The 19,490-nt window shown below is 33.7% G+C and overlaps 1 protein-coding gene across 3 annotated transcripts in view; it reads left to right on the top strand.

Annotated features, from left to right (window-relative positions):
• The window catches only part of Pclo (piccolo presynaptic cytomatrix protein), a 295,748-nt gene that overhangs the window by 232,820 nt on the left and 43,438 nt on the right, over window positions 1–19,490 (top strand). For 2 of the 3 annotated variants that reach the window (XM_069996365.1, XM_069996364.1), the window contains exons 20-21: window positions 776–970; window positions 16,199–16,340. In XM_069996365.1, the coding sequence (XP_069852466.1) occupies window positions 776–970; window positions 16,199–16,340 (337 nt within the window). Of the gene's footprint in view, window positions 1–775; window positions 2,229–16,198; window positions 16,341–19,490 lie in introns of those variants that run through there. The other variant, XM_069996366.1, reaches the window with a different exon arrangement.

The raw sequence follows: 19,490 nt of genomic DNA, 5'->3' as shown, positions 1-19,490 counted from the left end.
CTCAGAAAGTATATCACATTGAGAAAGTATTTCTATGTATTATAAGGTAATGAATTACTAGCTTTTTTGAAAACAGAGGCTATATCTAGAGGCCATTCAGTTCATATTGTGAACTGCTGACTAAAATGAGTACTGTAGATTATTTATGAGTGAGCTTTATAGATCAATTATGTGATTCCACCTGTCTAACTCATCTGTGTCCCTTTTAACATTCTGCAAAATGATTAAAATAAAACCCAATCTTCTCCTTCCTTCTCTCCCTTCCCTACTCCCCCACTACCTCTCTCCTAGCAAAAATGTGTGCTTGGTAAAATCTTTTAAATTGCTGCAGTCAATGGTTCTGCAGGCTCTAATACTCTCGGGTGACTTTCACCTCATCCCAAGATTTATTTCACTTTGGCTTAAAACTTCTCATCAGTATAGCTGCATTGTCTTTTTCCCAACTTCTACCAGAATAGCAGACTTACTGCCTGAAACTAGAACTTAATGTATTTAGTAGTTGAAACTAGAAGTTAATGTATTTAGTAGTTGATCTAAGTTAGATATATTCTTCTTCATGAATGTATCTCTTCTCAAGATTGTCATCTTTTTTTCCTACCATCCCCAAAATGGCTTTCCAAATATTTAATCACGTTTTGTATGGTAAGCGGTTGCATAGGTGAACCATAAGCAGTAGTAAGATAATTCTTAGTTATATGTAGCAGTTACTTACAATTATGTGTAGACCAAGTGTGACAGAATAAATGTAACTCATGCTTTACCCTTTTATAACCAGACATGCAGGTTCCAACCATTGAGAAATCTCATAGTAGTCCTGGTAGCTCCAAGTCATCATCTGAAGGCCATCTCCGTTCTCATGGACCATCTCGCAGTCAAAGCAAAACCAGCGTTACTCAGACCCACCTGGAAGATGCAGGGGCTGCAATAGCTGCAGCTGAAGCCGCCGTGCAACAACTCCGCATTCAACCAAGTAAAAGACGCAAATAAATTCCTCAGCATGGCAGCTTAATGTTCATCTGTTGCCTTTCTCTCCTGCTGTCCTTCCCTGTTTGCTTTCTGTTTTTGGCATCCCCTGCTCACTCTGTTCTCTGTCCCTTTGTCTGTGTAAGAATGGTATCAGTACATAAATCTGCTCTTCCTTATATTTGGTTTATCTTTGTTTTTTGTTTTTTAATTTACGTATACTGCAATAAAACTGGCTGTTTCTCCTTTGTCTTCACCATCCACCCAACCTGGCTCATAGTATTTGGTAGCTGTGTTTGTGGTGTAGGCAGACAAAGCAATGTTGTGAGTCTTTTTGTGTGTGCTTAAATAGTCTTTGGAGTGTAGGGATCATAAGCACAAAGGGGCTGTCAATTTTCCAGGCATTACATCCAAAAAAGCACAAACACACAAATATTTAGAGCAAATGAACAATGAGATTCTTGCACATGAAAATACTAAAAAAAATTTAGGCAGAAATAAGAGACCAACCAGCAGTCATGTTTTAGAACCTAGAGGAAAAAAAGAAAACATGTTAAGCCAATGTTTAAAAGCACTAAGAAATTATGCATGTAAGATGTGGCTTTCCATGTGTAAAATTTCCTAGTCTCCTAGGAAAGAAAATCATTTTGTTTAAAAAATACTTAGGATTAATGTATGTATAAGAATATTTAATGAGGCCCTGTAACCTCATTCAGGAACACAATTTTGGGTCCATTTTTGTGGATCGAATTTCATATAGGATCACAGAGAATTTTTCAGGCTCTTTTTCTGGGCCTAACCATTGAAATCCTTTAAAAGTCAAGACATGGTATATCTAGTGCTGTAAATCAAAGTAAAACGTTCACCCCACCTGACTGTTATATTTTCTTTTCATTTGTGAAAATTTCATCACCCAATATAATTTTAACAAAGTCTAAATGAAGATTAGATAGCTCCCAACGGTAGGCCCACTGTTACATCCATATGGCATTAGCCAGGCACTGGAACTAGATTGTTGCTTTTTCCATTCCTCTAGTCATTTCCACATCCCTTTAGTCATTTTCAAAGAAACAGCCAGTTTTTAACTCCCTTCAGTGCTGTGCATGTGGTGTCATTTTGGCATTTGAAAACACAACTTAAGTAGAGCAAAAGAACACTTCTGTTTGCATGAATAACATTTAAGCTGGTTCCATCTGAGGATACATACTCTGGGTTTCCATTTCACCTACACTGCCACAGCAGCACATAAAAGCGGTCAGTCTAATCATGCCAGGAAGCAGCACAGACACAGCATAGCAGGAGTCCTCCCTATTCAAAGAACTCAGTCTGATAATCTGCCTCCACCAGCCAATGGCAACCAAGACCAAAGCCAGCTAGCCCTCAGGAAGGTGATGTCTGATGGACCAGTCAAGCCAGAAGGAGGTGAGCAGAAAGGCCCTGTTCAAAGCACACAGCAAGAACATTCCCCAAATTTAAAGCTTTCATTCATAGAGATTGTCTAATGAAATATGTTTATCCACTTTTTAATGTGCTTTTGTGGGCATGGCATTTTAGGACTTCATCACCACCGTGTAAGTTCCAAGATCACTCTCGTAATATATTGACTACAGTGATTTGTATTTTTCTATGCACTGGGCATCTTCTGATCTTTGTTGGGAAATAGATTAACAGTATTCATATTGCAGAATGGAATGCATGCTTACTAACATAATCTGTTCAAGCATGACTATAACTATGTTGCATTGTGATAAAACTTTAAATCGTTCACAGTTCAAGTTAGCATATCAGTTGGAATGTAGAACAGTTTTTGTTGCCTATTATTTAAAGTGTAACTTATGGAAATTCTTAGAGGAGAGCAAAGGAATAATTGTCAATGCACTCATTCACCTTTACATGGTGAAAGTTCTCTCTCAATCCTACAAGCAGACATTTTCCATTCGTGTTTCCATAGTTGTTAAGTGTATCAGATGTGTTGGGCATGTGAATATCCAAGTGCCTGTGTAATAAATAAAGTATCTTTATTTCATTCATAAACTACTGGGTTCTGAGCCATTGTTATATGATGCAGCATAAAATGAGTGTGTCAGTTTTTGTTTTCTCATTGATCCCTTGCAATAGTTTAGTCAGAGCTGTGATAACAGAAACATTTGGGAGAACAAAGTTCCACATTGGAAACATAAGACAGAAGGAAAATCATTACCGAGTAAAAGCATGTGAGCTTCCATAAAAACATAACTAATGAGGTCGTGTTACCCTAGGCAACGCTTCCACTCGTCTCAGGTTTCTAGATAAAGAAAATAAACCCATGAGCCCTTGATTTTTGGAAAGATGCAGTTAGCTTTGATCCCATAGCTGAATTAAGACAGAAAAGCAAATTGATATCTGGTCCTAACTTTACCCCAGCAGCTATAGATTTTCCCCCAAGAAAGACAGCCTTTGTCCAGGACAGGAATCCAACTAACATCATTATAAAATTAGTTCTATTTAGTTCAAAACCATATATACAAATAAAGTTCTACTTGAATATATCTTAAGTACCTTCCAGCCATGTAGTACTCAATTTTATGATTCTGTATTTGCCAGAAAATTAAAACAAATTCTTATCATCTATTGCCTTTCTCTTTATTCTTAGAAAATTTAAAGCACTTACATTCTTCTTTCAATCAATTTGGTAGTTGGAGTGCAGTGGATATATGTGGTCATCTGAGAAGTTGCTAAAGTTTTCCAGAAAAAAATAGCTTAAATATCTACAAAGTTTGAAAGTATGATTTCAGTCCCATTTATAGGTTACAAAAAGCCTGAGTTTCCTTTTCTTGCAAGTCTTACTAGCACATCCTAGAAATAGTTAGAATTCCATCTCTCACTTTCAGTACCCTCAAACCAGTTTGTTTTCTTCTTTTCATTTTCATATTAACAATATTACACTAATTATAAATGTCACCATAATTGAATACCCCTTATTTTGTATCTTATTTTTAGTATTGTGACTTAATTACTATTATATAATCAATCATTTTATTGGATTTTTTAATCATAAATATGAATCTTAAAATTTGCATAAAAACATGGTAAGTCCTTTACTTTGAGTAAAGCTCCAGTATATATCCCTTAAGGTTAATGTGCTGTAATTGAATTTGAAGTCTTTCTTCATTGATGTAAAAATCAAGAGGAAAACTAGGTCATGTGGTATGACTTTCTTGTTTCATTTTATCCTAAGAGATGATATGTAAAATACCTGCTTTCTACAATATCAATGTAGTATTTTCTGGCTACTATAAATAACATAATTGAACCATATATTTCTCCAAATGCCTAATCAGAAATATAGTCTAGGGTTAAATTTATATAAATTATGATACAAATTGTTTAAGAAACAGAATAACTTACCAAAGATAAAAACATACAAAGCACTAGCCAGTACCAGTTCACTAGTTTACTTCTTGCAGAAGTATTAGGAATATTTCCATGTGTTTCAATAAGTATTCCATTTCAGTCCTCACAATGGAGTTCACATAATCTCATCTGCATTCTGAAAATAACACTCTGTATTTGAAAGAAAGAAAAAATTTTTGCATTGTCTAAAGTGTGGTGTCATCCATTTCTCATTTCATTACACAAAGAGGATGAGCTAGTAACTCAGATATTCTTATCCCTGTTACTGGGGGAATAACTAGAGAATTACAGGGGTAAAATATCTAATGTAAGAACACACACCTAAAATTTTTCTAAACCACCATTATTCCCTACCTTATATCTGTAATTATGACTCCCAATCTTTTGCTTTTTAAGTACCCTAGCCCCTTTGCAATCAAGCACTTCTGGTTTTAATTTTTTTTTATATTTATTTACTTGTTATTTGTCACTAAAATTCTTAAAAATTATAAGATGTAGCAAGAAATGGTGGCAAAATGCAACTTCTCTGTGTAATGATCCTCTTTTCTTGGTGCTGGTGATTTAAACTGATGAACAGCTAAAGAAGAAAATTTTCCCAATGTTGTAGCCCAGTGAGCAAGAAGCAGGTCTGTAGAGGAAGCTGTGTGTACATCTGGAGGCATTTCTGTCAAGGGTTACAAAATTGTCCCTAAAGAGCATTTCATATATTGTTTGTAAGCTTCTCAGCACATTTCTGCTTGAAGTAGCATAATATATGGGTCAAGCAAGAATTATGGAGTGAGCCTAAAGGAACTTTTCTCTCCCTCTGGGGTTTACTTCCATGCTAAGAAATCTGAAGGGACAAATTAGACAGATTGTGCCAAGTCATCCTGATGCCTAAACAACTCTATTTATATTTAGAAATCCCTCTGTGTCTTTTCTTCTAGCTCCTTTGCTGAGCCTAGGCTCTTCTGTTTCAGAATGTGACATTATTAAGAGAAAATAATTTAGAAACTAGTTTTTATGGTTTTTGTTTCTTTTCTGAATAATATACCAAAGCAAAAAAATGTATTTTTAATTTTATTTTATTGTAAAGATGCTGTACAGAGGGATTACAGGAAAAAATTAAGGAAGCATTCTTCAAGTCTTGAAGATTTATTTAGTTGGCATCTAATATTCTAAATTTTAAGTTCAATTTGAAAAGTCTTACCCATTTTAGTTTGGTGCTAAAATCTTAGGTATGATTTTAAACTTAGAAATAGATAATAGAAAATGAATACACATATCCCCCATTCCCTTGACATGAATAGTTTGAACAGATTCAAGAGGCTAGATAAGATGAATTATATTATCTATAATAATTATGTGAAAAGATTAAAAATACAAATACTTGATTCTGTAGAATTATAGGAAATAAACCTGGAAGCTACTTCCAGAGACCACTGCTAAAGATTCCACTTTAAATAAAACCATATTTGCCCCTGTCACAGAGTTTGTATCCATGCCTTGTCTTGGAGAACTCTTACCAAGTGATCACTGACTATGCAAGGTTTTTTATCTTTGGGCAAGTGGTAGGGGGTGGCTGGGTTGGGAGCAGGAAGACACTGGGAGTAGAAAAATTGTTGACTACAAATGGTAGTCACTAACCACTGTTAACTACTGTTGTTAACCATTTTCTTCTGACCAGAAGTGGATGATCACTTTGGTCAGAAGGAATCTAGCCTTCTCTGTTTCCAGTTAAGACAGGGCCTCTAAGAGGAATTAAGGAGAAATCATAGGAGGTGAAGTCTTCAACATTGTACATATATGGATAATAAAAAAATACATCCCCACCACAATAAAAAAATACATCCCTCATATCAGTGGGTTTGCACAAAAGCAAATTATGTCACACTTTAAAAAAATAAAACCTGAGCAGTTTAAAAATGAGAATATTGAAATTGTGAATACAGTAGCCAGCCAATAAAATCTGATAAAATCAATCTGAATAATTTTGAGCTTCAAATTTTTATGACTATCATTTAGGGGTTAAGGGTACTGTTTCTTTGTTGTTTATAAAAATCAAAAATTTTAAAGAGTACCTGTATCTTTTGAAATTGCTTGAATGTTCTCTCACAAGTATTTCTGTAGGCATTTAAATTTTTGCTAGAAATATTTCTGCTGTATATGCAGAGTCACACTGAATCTATAACTCTGATCATGTGACACTTGTAGACCTCTGACTCACCACCAAAGGGTGATTTTATTCTTTCCAGTAGTTGTGATGTGTCACCTCCAAGCCATGATCTAGGCCACAGTAAGGATTTTTATGCTCCTTTCATCTGATATGGTGAATAGCAGGATCCACCGGCCCTAATGTCAAACTAAATACCAAAACATGACTTCAACACTGCTATGACTTAGTGATATGATCTATCTAACTATGTACCTTCATGGTGAGAGTGGGCTTATGAGCACATAATCTCACAAGGAGAAGCCTTCACTTTGGTTGTGCTAAGATCTGTAAGCCACTATTTATGACATATATTTAGCAAATAATATCCATGAAGCCTAGTTTCCAAAATGCAAATTTCATTGAGATTGAGAAAACAATTCAAAATATAGTTTATCAAATTATCACAAGACAGCAAGACCTTGAGAAGATGAAACAGGCAAGTTACTTAGAGGAAGGAAATGAGAAGCATGGAGATGGAGCATGGAAAGGCTGATGGAAACTAGTGGGACACTGGGCTGTGAGGGTCTAATACAAGCACAAGACGTGGTACATTCTCATCTGGGTAGAAGGAATTTTGGAGCCAGGAAAATAATGCCGCAGAAGAGGTAGAAGAATGACAAAGAAACTTTTTGGCTGCTTAACAATATGGCCTAAATCCACATATCGAACTACCCATGAATTACTTGACTATATTTTCACCTTTTCATGTATTACACACAATGTGGAAAACCATGATTGTTCATCCATTTTCCAATGGGTTGGGGTGGGTGGGGGAGGGCGTAAAATATGCATATGAAATAGGAAGAAGGGAATTTTCATATGTAATTAACCAAACTGTAAAAATACTTTTTTGTTGTTATTATGCTGTATGCATAAGTATATAATGGTTCCCCAAAAAGCAAGAAAACACATGTGGATTTTAAAATGAAATATAACAGAAACAGAATTTGCATTGGTTTACTCACTTGGATAGTTGTTAGAAATTAGATAGATATAATCATTGTTTTATATATTTTAATGCTCAAAAATACTGACATACAATTAATAAATGAGTTTAACTGATAATTTGAACAGGAAATAATCAGAATATTAATAGCATCAATACAGAAGGGTAAATTAATTTTTAAGAAAAAGCATGATAAAGGTCAGCAGCATGGATTTTTATTTTTAAACATATAGATAATAAAATAATAATTTTGCTGTATTTGTACTCAGAACATAGCAGCAAAAAAAGCACAAAACCACACAAATCTAATACCCCATGATTGCAAGTTGTATCCATTTATATTTATTTATATCTAACTCTATTTAAAAACTTGGTAGGTAAACATAGAAATAGCCATTTTGTAACTACCTAATTGAAATGTCTTACTATATAGATATTTTACATACTTTTATTTTTGTTTTGTTTAAAAATAACTCATTGCTGGCTGGGAAGGTAGCTCAGTGGTTGAGTGCTTGCCTCACATGCATGAGGCCCTGGGTTCGATTCCTCAGCACCACATAAATAGAAAAAAATAGCCAGAAGTGGCTCTGTGGCTCAAGTGATAGAGCACTATCCTTGAGCTGAAGAGTTGAGGGACAGTACCCAGGCCCAGAATTCAAGCCAAGGGGCTTGACCAACAACAACAACGACAATAATAATAATAACTCATTGCTAATGACTTCTCAAGGTATATAGCTATTGAATCAATACTGTCTTCATCCACCTTGTGCAAGAATAGTCAAGAATCCATAGACCATTCCCTTGGAGAAGAGGTTATATTATTTTTGTGCCTTCCGAGAATCATTTACTCCATTTTTATGTGCCATAAAATAACTGTTTTGTTCTACTTTGCTTTACTTTATTTCATTTTCTTCTTTTCTTGTTTGATGCAAATATTTTTAAAGCAAATTTTGATACTATGTATTATTTTAAATTCAGACCATATACTTTAGAGATGTAAACTTCTGGATGAAGCAAATTCTGAGAATGCTCAGAGATAGAAAATGTTAGTAATATAAGTAATAACAAAACTTTTTTTTTGTCAGTCATGGGGCTTGAACTCTGGGCCTGTGTGCTGTCCCTGCGCTCTTCAGCTCAAGGCGAGCGCTCTGCCGCTTGATCCACAGCTCCACTTCCAGTATTCTAGTGGCTTATTGGAGATAAGAGTCTCAGGGACTTTCCTGCCCAGGCTGGCTTTGAACCACGATCCTCAGATCTTAGCCTCCTGAGTAGCTAGTATTACAGGCGTTAGCCACCGGCACCCAGCTAACAAAACCTTTTAAGAGAGGCTAATGTCTTGGTATATTTTAGATATAAAAATAAAATGTAAAAGACACCATAAAATGGTATTAAGATATATAATGGCTTAAAGCAGCTGTTTAAAAAGGTGGTGACAATTAAGTTCATCTCATTTGAAATTAATTCTTAATTTCTATCTCAAAATGAGGCTACTGAATGATGGGTGTCCCAGAAACCCTTTGCATTCGCAAAGCCAAAAATTAAATATTAAGATGTTATTTGTGTTTTTGACTCTCACTTTTTCTCAAGTGTACCGTAGAGTTTTCCAGTGGCTATGAAAGTTGTCAGAACATCATTTCTTTGATGGCTAATGGAATCTGTACTAGCCAATTGTTTATTTTCAAGCTTTTAAAATTTAGAATATGATAAACATAAATAGATTCAACATATGTAAAATTAGTTTCTTTGAATTACTAAATAATTATCAAGAGTGTCAAGAGATCTTTAGACTGAAGTGTTTACCATCCACTGACCTACGCATTATAAACAATATTTTTTAGAGTAGCCAAAGACAAATTAAGGAAGCTTTTTTCCAAGACCTTCTTACCATCTTTGTGTGAGTCTTTTCTGAGCCATCCCTCCATTGCATTTCAGAACTTTTTCTTTCATTCCTTATCAAATGTTGCCTTATAAAGCTTGAGGATTAACAAATGAAAATTTTCAACTTACATAGCAAATTTAAAATGTTTCACTGGGCTTGGGTTAAATGGAATTACGATTTACCTGTTCACATCTATTACATCTTTCTTTTGTAATTTGACTGGTAAGTTCCCTGTCAGCTTTCATCAAGCTGCTTCAAATCCAAGATGGAGTGATGGAAGTATTAAAAGGTAGAACACATTTTACTTTTGTTCTTTCCTCATTTTATTTATTGAAAAAGCAACTGTTTATACAGTATTCCTTTTATTTCTTGCATCGTTTTTCAAAAGCTTTACTTCTCCTGTGTTTTTCAAATTAATTATGTTATCACAAACAATAGAATAATGGAAGACTATCACTTTGATTCAAATGTGAGGAAATTCTGAAAGTTTCTTTATCTTTTCTCTAAGCTTTGACTCTTAATTTCAGAAATACAGTTCACTGTACTGTACATATTAATAGTAGTGAGTATTTAAATATTTAAAGTTAAAAGTATCATTTAAACATTTATTATTTATTACTTATAGAGAGTATTTCTGAATTTCTTCTAAGTCATTTATTCAGATTCTGCATATATTTATTTTTGAGTATTCACATTGTTGGTAATGCTACAATGGAAAAATATAAATCACCATCCCTTTGAATCTTAGATCTTAGTGTTATTTATTGTATAAACAATTTAAATGGATCTGAGAATTATGAAGTATGAGAAAACTGTACTAACTCATTTCAACTGAGCTGGGGAAAGTTACTTAGTCATTGACTTAACTTTATATGCAACCAAATATCATCATGTTTAGAAATACCTAGAAATAAAGCCGGGTGCTGGTGGCTCACGCCTGTAATCCTAGCTACTCAGGAGGCTGAGATCTGAGGATCGCGGTTCAAAGCCAGCCCGGGCAGGAAAGACCGTGAGACTCCTATCTCCAATAAAACCACCAGAAAACCGGAAGTGGCGCTGTAGCTCAAGTGGTAGAGCGCTCGCCTTGAGCTGAAGAGCTGAGGGACAGCGCCCAGGCCCAGAGTTCAAGCCCCACGACCGACCAAAAAAAAAAAAAAAGAAATACCTAGAAATAAAGTTAATTATATTTAAATAGATCTAGTTCTAGTTCTCCCTCATAAGCATTACAATCTACTGCAATATATCCCACCACAGGACAGAGAAAGTTTTGGACAATGACCTGCTTGGAAATTAGTTAAACATAGATCTGTGGGTCTATGCATGCATTATCAAATAATTATCTAAGATTTCTCTTCACGCTATCTAAAATTTCTCTTCACACTATGGCCACTGAACAAATAAATGCCCAGTATCTGTTGTGGCAGTAGCCACATAAATCATTTTGCTATAATTATTATTGAGTTATGATAGTATCCCACTTATCAATAATCATGATCTACTAATCCAGGTGGTCATGATCTAAATTACCACAGCTTCCAGATTATATCATTAAGTGATTTCTTATAAAAGTAGGTCAGAACCAAAACATCTGATAAAAAGAAAATATACCTTGAAGGCAAAAATAGAGGATAATTGCAAACAGTATATGGAACCATAACATTTTTTCAATGTAAGGAAACAATCTTTCCTAGTAATTTATTAGTTAACAAAATTTACTGTCATTTGATCTGATGAAGTTTTATACCATTACTTCTAACTCTGAAGTGATCATTGATTCTATCATCCATAATGCCAGGTTAAGTGATCAGTTAGTGTGAGAAACACCTTCAAATTTCTGATAGGATTAGACTAAAACAGTTTAAACTGATCATGAAAAGGTCTTAAAGTCTCAGTTACAATATCAATTCATATGGAAAGGGACATGTATAATCATGATTAAGAGCTTTGCAAGCTTCCTGGAATATAAGAAATGAGGCAGCTGATCCTTATCTCCTTCTCTGAGAGAACTTCATGAATATGAAATAAATTTTATGAGGAAAAATTATAGCAGTATTGCATTTTTCATAATTTGTAATACCTGTTAATTATGTGGTAACAATTATAACTAACACAGTCACTTAGTCATTTGTCTTCCTTCAACTGCAAAGCCAAATATTTAAAAATGACTTATATAGATATCAGAACTATTTTCAATAATTTTATGTCTCCATATTGTAATTTTGGAATATTGGAACACTCTTTGAATAGTCTGTACTAAAACTATCACCGTTGTTTCAGTCTGCTGTTTCCTTTTTCTGAATTCCAATATGTATAGATTAAAGTAGATTTAGAAATAGAAAATTAAACTTATGAAGTGCATATATCATACATAATCTCTCAATAAATTAACCCTGAACTATAATAGGAAATATGCAAAAATATAATTGAATAAGGCATGAGGGAAAGCATATTGAACAATGCTAATCATATAAGAATTACATTTTCATATCCACAGTCAAATGAAATTATTTAAATAAAGTAAAATTTCAAAATCCTTTGGTGTAATAGCAACAAAAATATAACAGCAATAACAAATGAGAGGAAGAAAGGAAAGGAAAGAAAAAAGACAGTGAAGAGAGGAGGGTGGGAGAGAAGTGGGAAAGAAGACAGATATTTGAAATTAGAACCAGATTAAAAGGAAACTACATCCCTTAAATTACATGATTTTTAAAATAATGAAGTAGTTCTCAGTTCTATTATTAAACAACTGAAATAAAAACTAATTATATTTTGGGGGGAGGGGTCCGGTCATGGGGTCTGAACTCTGGGCCTGGGCTCTGTCCCTCAGCTCTTCAGCTCAAGGCTAGCACTCTACCACTTGAGCCACAGCGCCACTTATGGCTATTTTTTTTCTGCTTATATGGTGCTGAGGAATTGAACCCAGGGTCTTAAGCAAGCAAAGCAAGCGCTCTACCACTGAGCCAACTTCCCAGCCCTAAAAACTAATTTCTTAAGACCACATAATCTTAATATATCATGGATCATGTCTATCAAGTTAGTATCTCATAATATATCCATCAAATAATTCAGGAAATTACATGCTAACTAAATATTAACTTATTACTGGAATAGTTTTAATTATCTCTGCACTGGAGTTCAGTTAGTTGTAAGGCCAGGACCAGAGCATTGTAGGCAGCAAGACAAGATGCATTGAATCACTGAATTCTGAGAGAGGCAAAGACTGTTAATTTTATAAAACAGAATGTGGTTATAAAATTGGATTAAACTTTTCAAGTTATCCCATTAATAATTTGTGATATAAAAGAAAGTATCTGTGTTTCTAAAAGCAAAACAGTGGTTCTGAAGTAGGTTATCTTTAGAGTACTTACCAGCTTTCAATTTCCATACTCAAAGTCTACAATTTGATCTGAGGATTCTGAGCAGAGCTGCCATCGCTGGCAGGTACAGTTTAGTTTATGTGTATTTTAATCTAGTAGAATGGAAAAAATAGACCAAATTAATTAAAGACAGATAGATGCACAAAGAGACACCACTAGACTTCATTAAGGTTAGCCCTGTGGACTAATAGACACAATGATGTCTAATCATCTACCAGCCAAAGAAAACAAAGAAGATAAATAAAAATTTACAATACATCAAATTGACTCACAGAAGATAAAAATTGTCCTAAGATGTCGCTTCAACAACTGAGCCTCAAAATTGTTCTACATTCTAAGACTTGCTCTTCTAAAGCACAAGGGACCTTTCCATAGTAGGACCTCACAAAGACAGTAGATACACACAGAGGAAAGAGATGGCCCCCAAACTATCAGATTTGTTTTTCAGAACCTCAATTCTTCCATAAAACAATCATTTCCATATATAATTAACTGTGTCCAATCATACTTAGTAGTATATGATTTCTCAAATTCTGATTAAAAGGGTTAGAAGAATACTTAATAATCATTAATGTAGATATCATAAAATTATGGAAGATTATGCTTCAGACTTAGACTGCTAACTTCTTACTCATTTATGTAGACTCAAACTTAAATCTTGATTTGCAGAAGCATTAAATAGATGAATGCTTGTTTCATTTATGTGCATACTGTCCATGGATTTGGATTATTCTTTTACAATATTATTTACATATTGCACTGGTACTGGGGCTCATGCTCTGGGACTCATCAAGACCTCATGCTCTGACTTGTTTTGCTCATGGCTGGAGCTCCACCCCTTGAGCTATGCCTCCACTTCTACCTTCTTGCTAGCTACTTGGAGAGTCCAGGATTCTTCTGTCTTGGCTGACTTTGAATTTAATCCTCAGGTCTCCGTGTCCACTGTAGCCAGGATTAAGGCATGAGCCACCAGCAACTGGCTTTATTTTCATTTAAATCCTGACAGCACTTTCCCAGGCTTACAATAATAAGATTGATTTTTGTTCAAAAAGATAGAGAAGAAAATTATTACTAGCCTTGTTCCTTTCTACTTATTATACTACTTTAAGTTCCATATACATTCTTCACATTTCTCCAAAGAAGAACAGAACTACTAGAAATCATATCCACCAAAAGTGAAATTGACCAAATATAAGATTCTTTTGAAATATAAGTATTAACATACAAATAGTCACACACTATTTCTATGCAAATCGTATGCACTGTGATGGATCTTGGATGAAAATAATCATAATTTAACAAGGATAAATTGCTTTAAAAATGTCTAGCTGGGCACTGTTGGCTCACACCTCAAATCCTAGTGCCTCCATCTCTAATTAACCAACAAAAATGCCACACTGAATGCATGAGTTAAGTGGCAGAGCACCAGCTATGAGCAAGAAAGTTGAGTAGGGCTGCACTTGCATAAAAATAAATAATAATAATAATAATAATATCAATTAAAATTTGTCTTTGAAAATAACATATTTGGATTTTTGTTGATGAAATCACTGTTTTCCATTCAGTATTGTAAAATATTATCAATCTAGTTAGTTATGTTGTATAATGCCAATCAAAAAGCAAAACAGCTTGCCTTTTCAATCAATTGACAAATATGACTTATTATATGGTAATTATGCAATTACTTCACATCATACAGGGTTCATAATTTTATATTGTAGCTGCAGTACCTTTATACATTTAAGTTCCCCTTTTAATTTTAAGTGTTCTTTAACACTAGATAATATCTGAGTTCCTTCATTAAAATGTCGAGAAAATATTATATCTTTTCCTGCAGATCTAGTCCAATGGCTACCTAGTGATGCTTTGGTAACTGACTATTCAGACATTTTCCCAGATAGTTGACATACAGCTGATACAAATTAAAAACACTTGACACATCATTGACTCTATTTTTTATATATTCAGTTATTTGGAGGAGGAATGTTTATATTACTGAAATAGTTATGAAACTTCTGGTGACTTTAAAGAATCTGCTATTTCTGAAATGGTAAAAAGGAAGATGTGAGAAGCAGCTAAATCTCAGGTACCCTGGTGATACCCTTAAGTGGTCTATGGTTTCATTTCCCTTGTTTCTTTCTTTTCCTCGTAAGTTAGTAAAGATTCCCCACAGATTTATCACTATATTCTTATGAAGTAATATGTACATATCTTAATATCATGAAGTAATTGTTGATTATTCACTCATTAGTATGAATCCATTCATATGTGAGATAACTGTTAATTCTTTAGTATGAAGCCATTCAACTGAGGTATTTGTTGAACACAGAGACTGAGTCCTTTTGTAGTTTAGAACACATCTAAATTTAGAGGTAAACTGAAGTAAATTCATTTTCAAAAATTATGCAAGCTGAAAAATACATGGGACTCTCATAGATAGTAAAGTCCTGAAGAAGAGATGGAGGTTTGGATGGGTAATAACACAGAAGAGTGGGATCCTGCTTTACTGCATTCCTCCTAATGCAGTCTTACGTCACAGACATCTCTGATGCCACTGTTTCTTAATGAAAAACTTCAGGCTTCAAGTAATGACAGAATAGGATGAGATTCAAAGCCATATCAAGATAATCAAATATCAACCATTTCTAAAACATGCTAGATAAACTTCCTCATAAAATATAAGCAAATATTGGCCTCTTCCTTCTTTTTATATAAAAATTTCCTTCCAACGTCCCTTAAATCTAGAACTCTGCTAACAATATATTCTATCTCTGTTGCATAAATTGCAGAAAAATTTGTATGGTCCTATTAAAATTAAATTTATATACACACCAAAAATATCAAAATATTGAAACAAGTCCACATCATTAACCATGAAATGTGCAAAAAGAAATTTTAAAAACCTTTTGATTTTTAAAAGCCTCTTGGAGATAGGAGGTACGTCCCCATCAAAGCCAGCACAGAATTCTCTGTTACTGGTTGAAATTGTCTTCTTTTGCATCATCACTTCTAAAGAATTAAACAGATAATCAATAGTTAATGTGGGGGAAAAGTTAAGCAAGTTCTTAAAAAATGTATATTTCTAACAACCAAAGTTATTCAAAAGTTTCAGTGAAATAGCCAAAATTCTTATTTGTTTGCCATATCATTGTTTTAATTTTATGCGAACCACAAAAAAGTAATGTAAATAGAATACATACTCAGTCTAAAATACTGGGTCTCTTTGTACCTACAAGTAATTTGGGTTTTTAAATGTCCGATGAAAACATAAACTTCTCATTACCAATTAAGGACACAAAGAAAAGAAAGACAGGATGACAAATGTGGTACAGCTCTTGCCAGAGCTAGTTCCTTATAATCATAAAAGAAAGTGTATATTTATACATTTGGAGGTCACAGTGAGCTTCACTTATTGACTGTAGTGTTGACTCTTCCCACATTGGCAGCCAAGCCTACCAATCACCGGCCTGCAGACAGCTCCGTATCCACCGGCTCCTCGGGCAGCAGCTTTGGCAGTGGGTATAGTGTGGACAGTGAAGGAAGCAGCAGCACTGCAGGGGAGACTAATCTATTTCCTATTCCAAGGATGTAAGTGTCTTTTTTTTAACTACAAAGTTAACAGTATCATGAGTAAGAGGTTCTTAACATTTAACCGGAAATAACTACAGAATTATCCAATTCTGAATCATTGTACTTGAAATTTTGAACTGTTTATGTCTACCTAAAAATAGATTACTCACAATAGATTAGATTCATTCGGTTAATTCTAAAGATGACTAGCAGCTACTACCAGCACTGCATTTAATGTAGAATCTGCAGAATAACAATAATGTCTTAATCACAAAAAATGACCACGATGTTATTGTTATTGAGATAAAGAGTCTAATTGACTTTGAACAGCAAGACATTTAAACAAACTCAAAGAATGTATGTCATCTTTGAAACAGATGACACATTAGACTAATTATACGCATGTTTCTGTTGTAAATCTATGTTAAAATGAAAGGTTTTGAAGTGTTATGGTAACTTCTAAAGCAAATCCCAGGTAGTATATACGTCATCGAGCCAGATCTCCTGGAATAAAACTCATTAATTGCATACTGAACCTCAAGAAAATAATTTTGTACATCAAATGAAAAACTAAAGCAGATTGTGTATAGAATGTTAGAAAAGTTTTAGGTTTAATCAAGTTGATAGCAAAAGTTAGCAGCATTCACAATAAATATGTAGGTTATATCTGAACCTATATCAAATCTAAACTTCTACAACTTTCCTTCTCATTGACAGTCCTATGAGTGATGAAACCACTAGATCATCCATATTCCAGGATCTAGGCCAGAAAAAATATGGCCTGATTCATGTTTTGGTGTTTTCTGGGGGGGGGGGGAGTTTTGTTTTGTTTTCTGTTTGTTGTTTTTTTTTTTAAGACACTGAATCAAAATGGCTTTGCAATGTTAATTATTCACAAGAATAAATAAAAGAATAATATTTTGTGACTTGTGAACATTGAAAACAACTGAGATTTTAATAAGCATGTGCTAAATTGTGTTGGAACTTATCCATTTCCATTAGTTTATTTTACCTAGTGCTGCACAGGTGAATACCACAGAGACCTTCCACATCCCTTGCTATCAAGCCCTTTCCACAGTTTGCTGACCCTGACAGAGACTATTGATAAAGGGTCTTTTGTTTTCTACAATGCTGTGTAAAGTATTTAGTCGTAGAAATTCTCATCATTTTAATACTAAAGATTTTATTAACATTTAATATTGATTGCCAGAATAGTCCTAAAAGTTAGATAGGTATTCAAAGTAAAATTGAAAAATAATAGGAAAAATGAATTTTGGCAGTGGGTAATGTGTCTATTTTGTAGTTTTCAAATTATATTTTTGATCTTAAATGAAGAAGTTATTATTCTATCACCAGTCTACCTAAGGGGTTTTTGAATTTGTCCTATAGATTCAGTTGAATTTTTATACTTGATCAGTTCTATTTTATTAGAAATTCTTTCTAAAAAGAGTCAGATCTCATTAGACTTTGACATCTAATAATCCTGTATGACTGAAAAGAATTTTGGCAAACTCATTCATCTCTCAGCTGGAAATAGTATATGAATTTGTATAGGCTTTGCACCAAAAACAATTCGATATTCTAGCTTATCAGTGCCTTTCAGAACATATAACTTAACAGTATACATGCATATTACATTCCATTTTAAGTAATTTTCCATTTTCCTCATTAAAATTAAACCCTCTCAAAATTGTCTATCATGCTACTGACTGGAAATATTAGCAGGAGAAAATTTACTTTCTAAAAACCTGACCTGCAATATGTAAGAAATTCTATTTGTTAGTTCTTTTAAATGGCCCATCTGTCTAACAGAATTGTTCCTTGAGCTGGCACTAGTGTTCAATAAATACTTGGTGACTGATTTAAAATATTTAAATTTCAAAACATGTAGTTAGAATTGTCTGACTTGAAGATTATTGATTGAGAATTCAGAAAAAAGTGTCTTCTTCACAGGACTCACTGTGACATTTTCCTTGTAGTTCACTCAGCTTCTTGATGCTATGTACATTTGTACAATCTTCCTCAGGAATTTACCACATAATCTGGCTAAGTATCTGATATTTATAATAGTTTTTAAAAGAAGGAAAGAGTGTAATTAAATTTCATCATTAAATATTACATCTAAGGCTCAAGTCTAAAAATTATTTTGAAATTACCTTATAATTACTAAAATACAACTATTATTAAAGAGTGACAAAGTGATTATTTTTTAGTATTTTGTGCTTCAGGATTGGCAATACTACAAGAATCCTTGCATCTCTTTGGGCTCATTCAACCAATGTTGACATTGCTGCTAAGTGATTAAGATTTTCTTTCCTTCTGAAAGTAACAGACAGCAGAGTTCACTTTTTAACTTAATGAATCTTAGAGTAGCAATTACACAAACTGAATTTTTGTGCATTTTTAAACAAGACGATGTATTAGCTGCAGACTCTCCCACATACAAACACACATTATAAATTACACAATTTGTATGCACTTGGCCCTCATGTGATCATTTAGTTGAAATTTGTGCTTAAATCACTGACCTGGAATTGTCATAATGGAAGAATGTAAAAGCTTTCAAAATATAATAAAGTTGAAATTTACTTTAGCTCTTCCTTTGTTGTGTGCAGAATTAGTTAAATATCTTCTTTGAAGTAGATTAACAAGACCTTTAGAGCATTTTTCAAATAAGATATGATTAGATTCTTAATAAGTAAGTATCATTACTTACTTATTGAGCATAAAAAGTTATTTTTGTGTGGAACAGAATTAATTGTGAACAAATGCTGCTATGTTAGAATTATGGTTTAGGAAGTCAACGTCAAGATGTTTTTTGTTGAAACATAATTTTTTGACATTTAGGAGTTTTTAATTCCATCATTTTGTAACGCCTTATGCAAGAACGCAGGAGGTTAATTCCACAGAGTTTTGAATTCCTAGGAGTCCTTCCATTGGCAGAAGCAGTAAGTGGCTGACAGTGTTTTGGCTGGTCTATTACCAATATTCTAAACGCACAGTTTTTAGAGTACTGTGGAATCTTCCTCCAGGTGCTTCTCTCAAAATCTTGAAGTTGAATTTTAAAAATGAGTAAGGTATTTCATCTTAGTTTTGAGCTGAATTGTGTGCAACCTATTTACCTATTACCCCAATCTATTTATAGAATGTTTATAATTCCCCAGACTC

Source organism: Dipodomys merriami, unplaced genomic scaffold, assembly GCF_024711535.1.
Source record: "Dipodomys merriami isolate MVZ:Mamm:240054 unplaced genomic scaffold, mDipMer1.0.p SCAF_5, whole genome shotgun sequence".
Classification (NCBI taxonomy): Eukaryota; Metazoa; Chordata; class Mammalia; order Rodentia; family Heteromyidae; genus Dipodomys; species Dipodomys merriami.
Note: the sequence above shows the minus strand (reverse complement) of the source record. Positions and strands in the feature narration are given on the sequence as shown.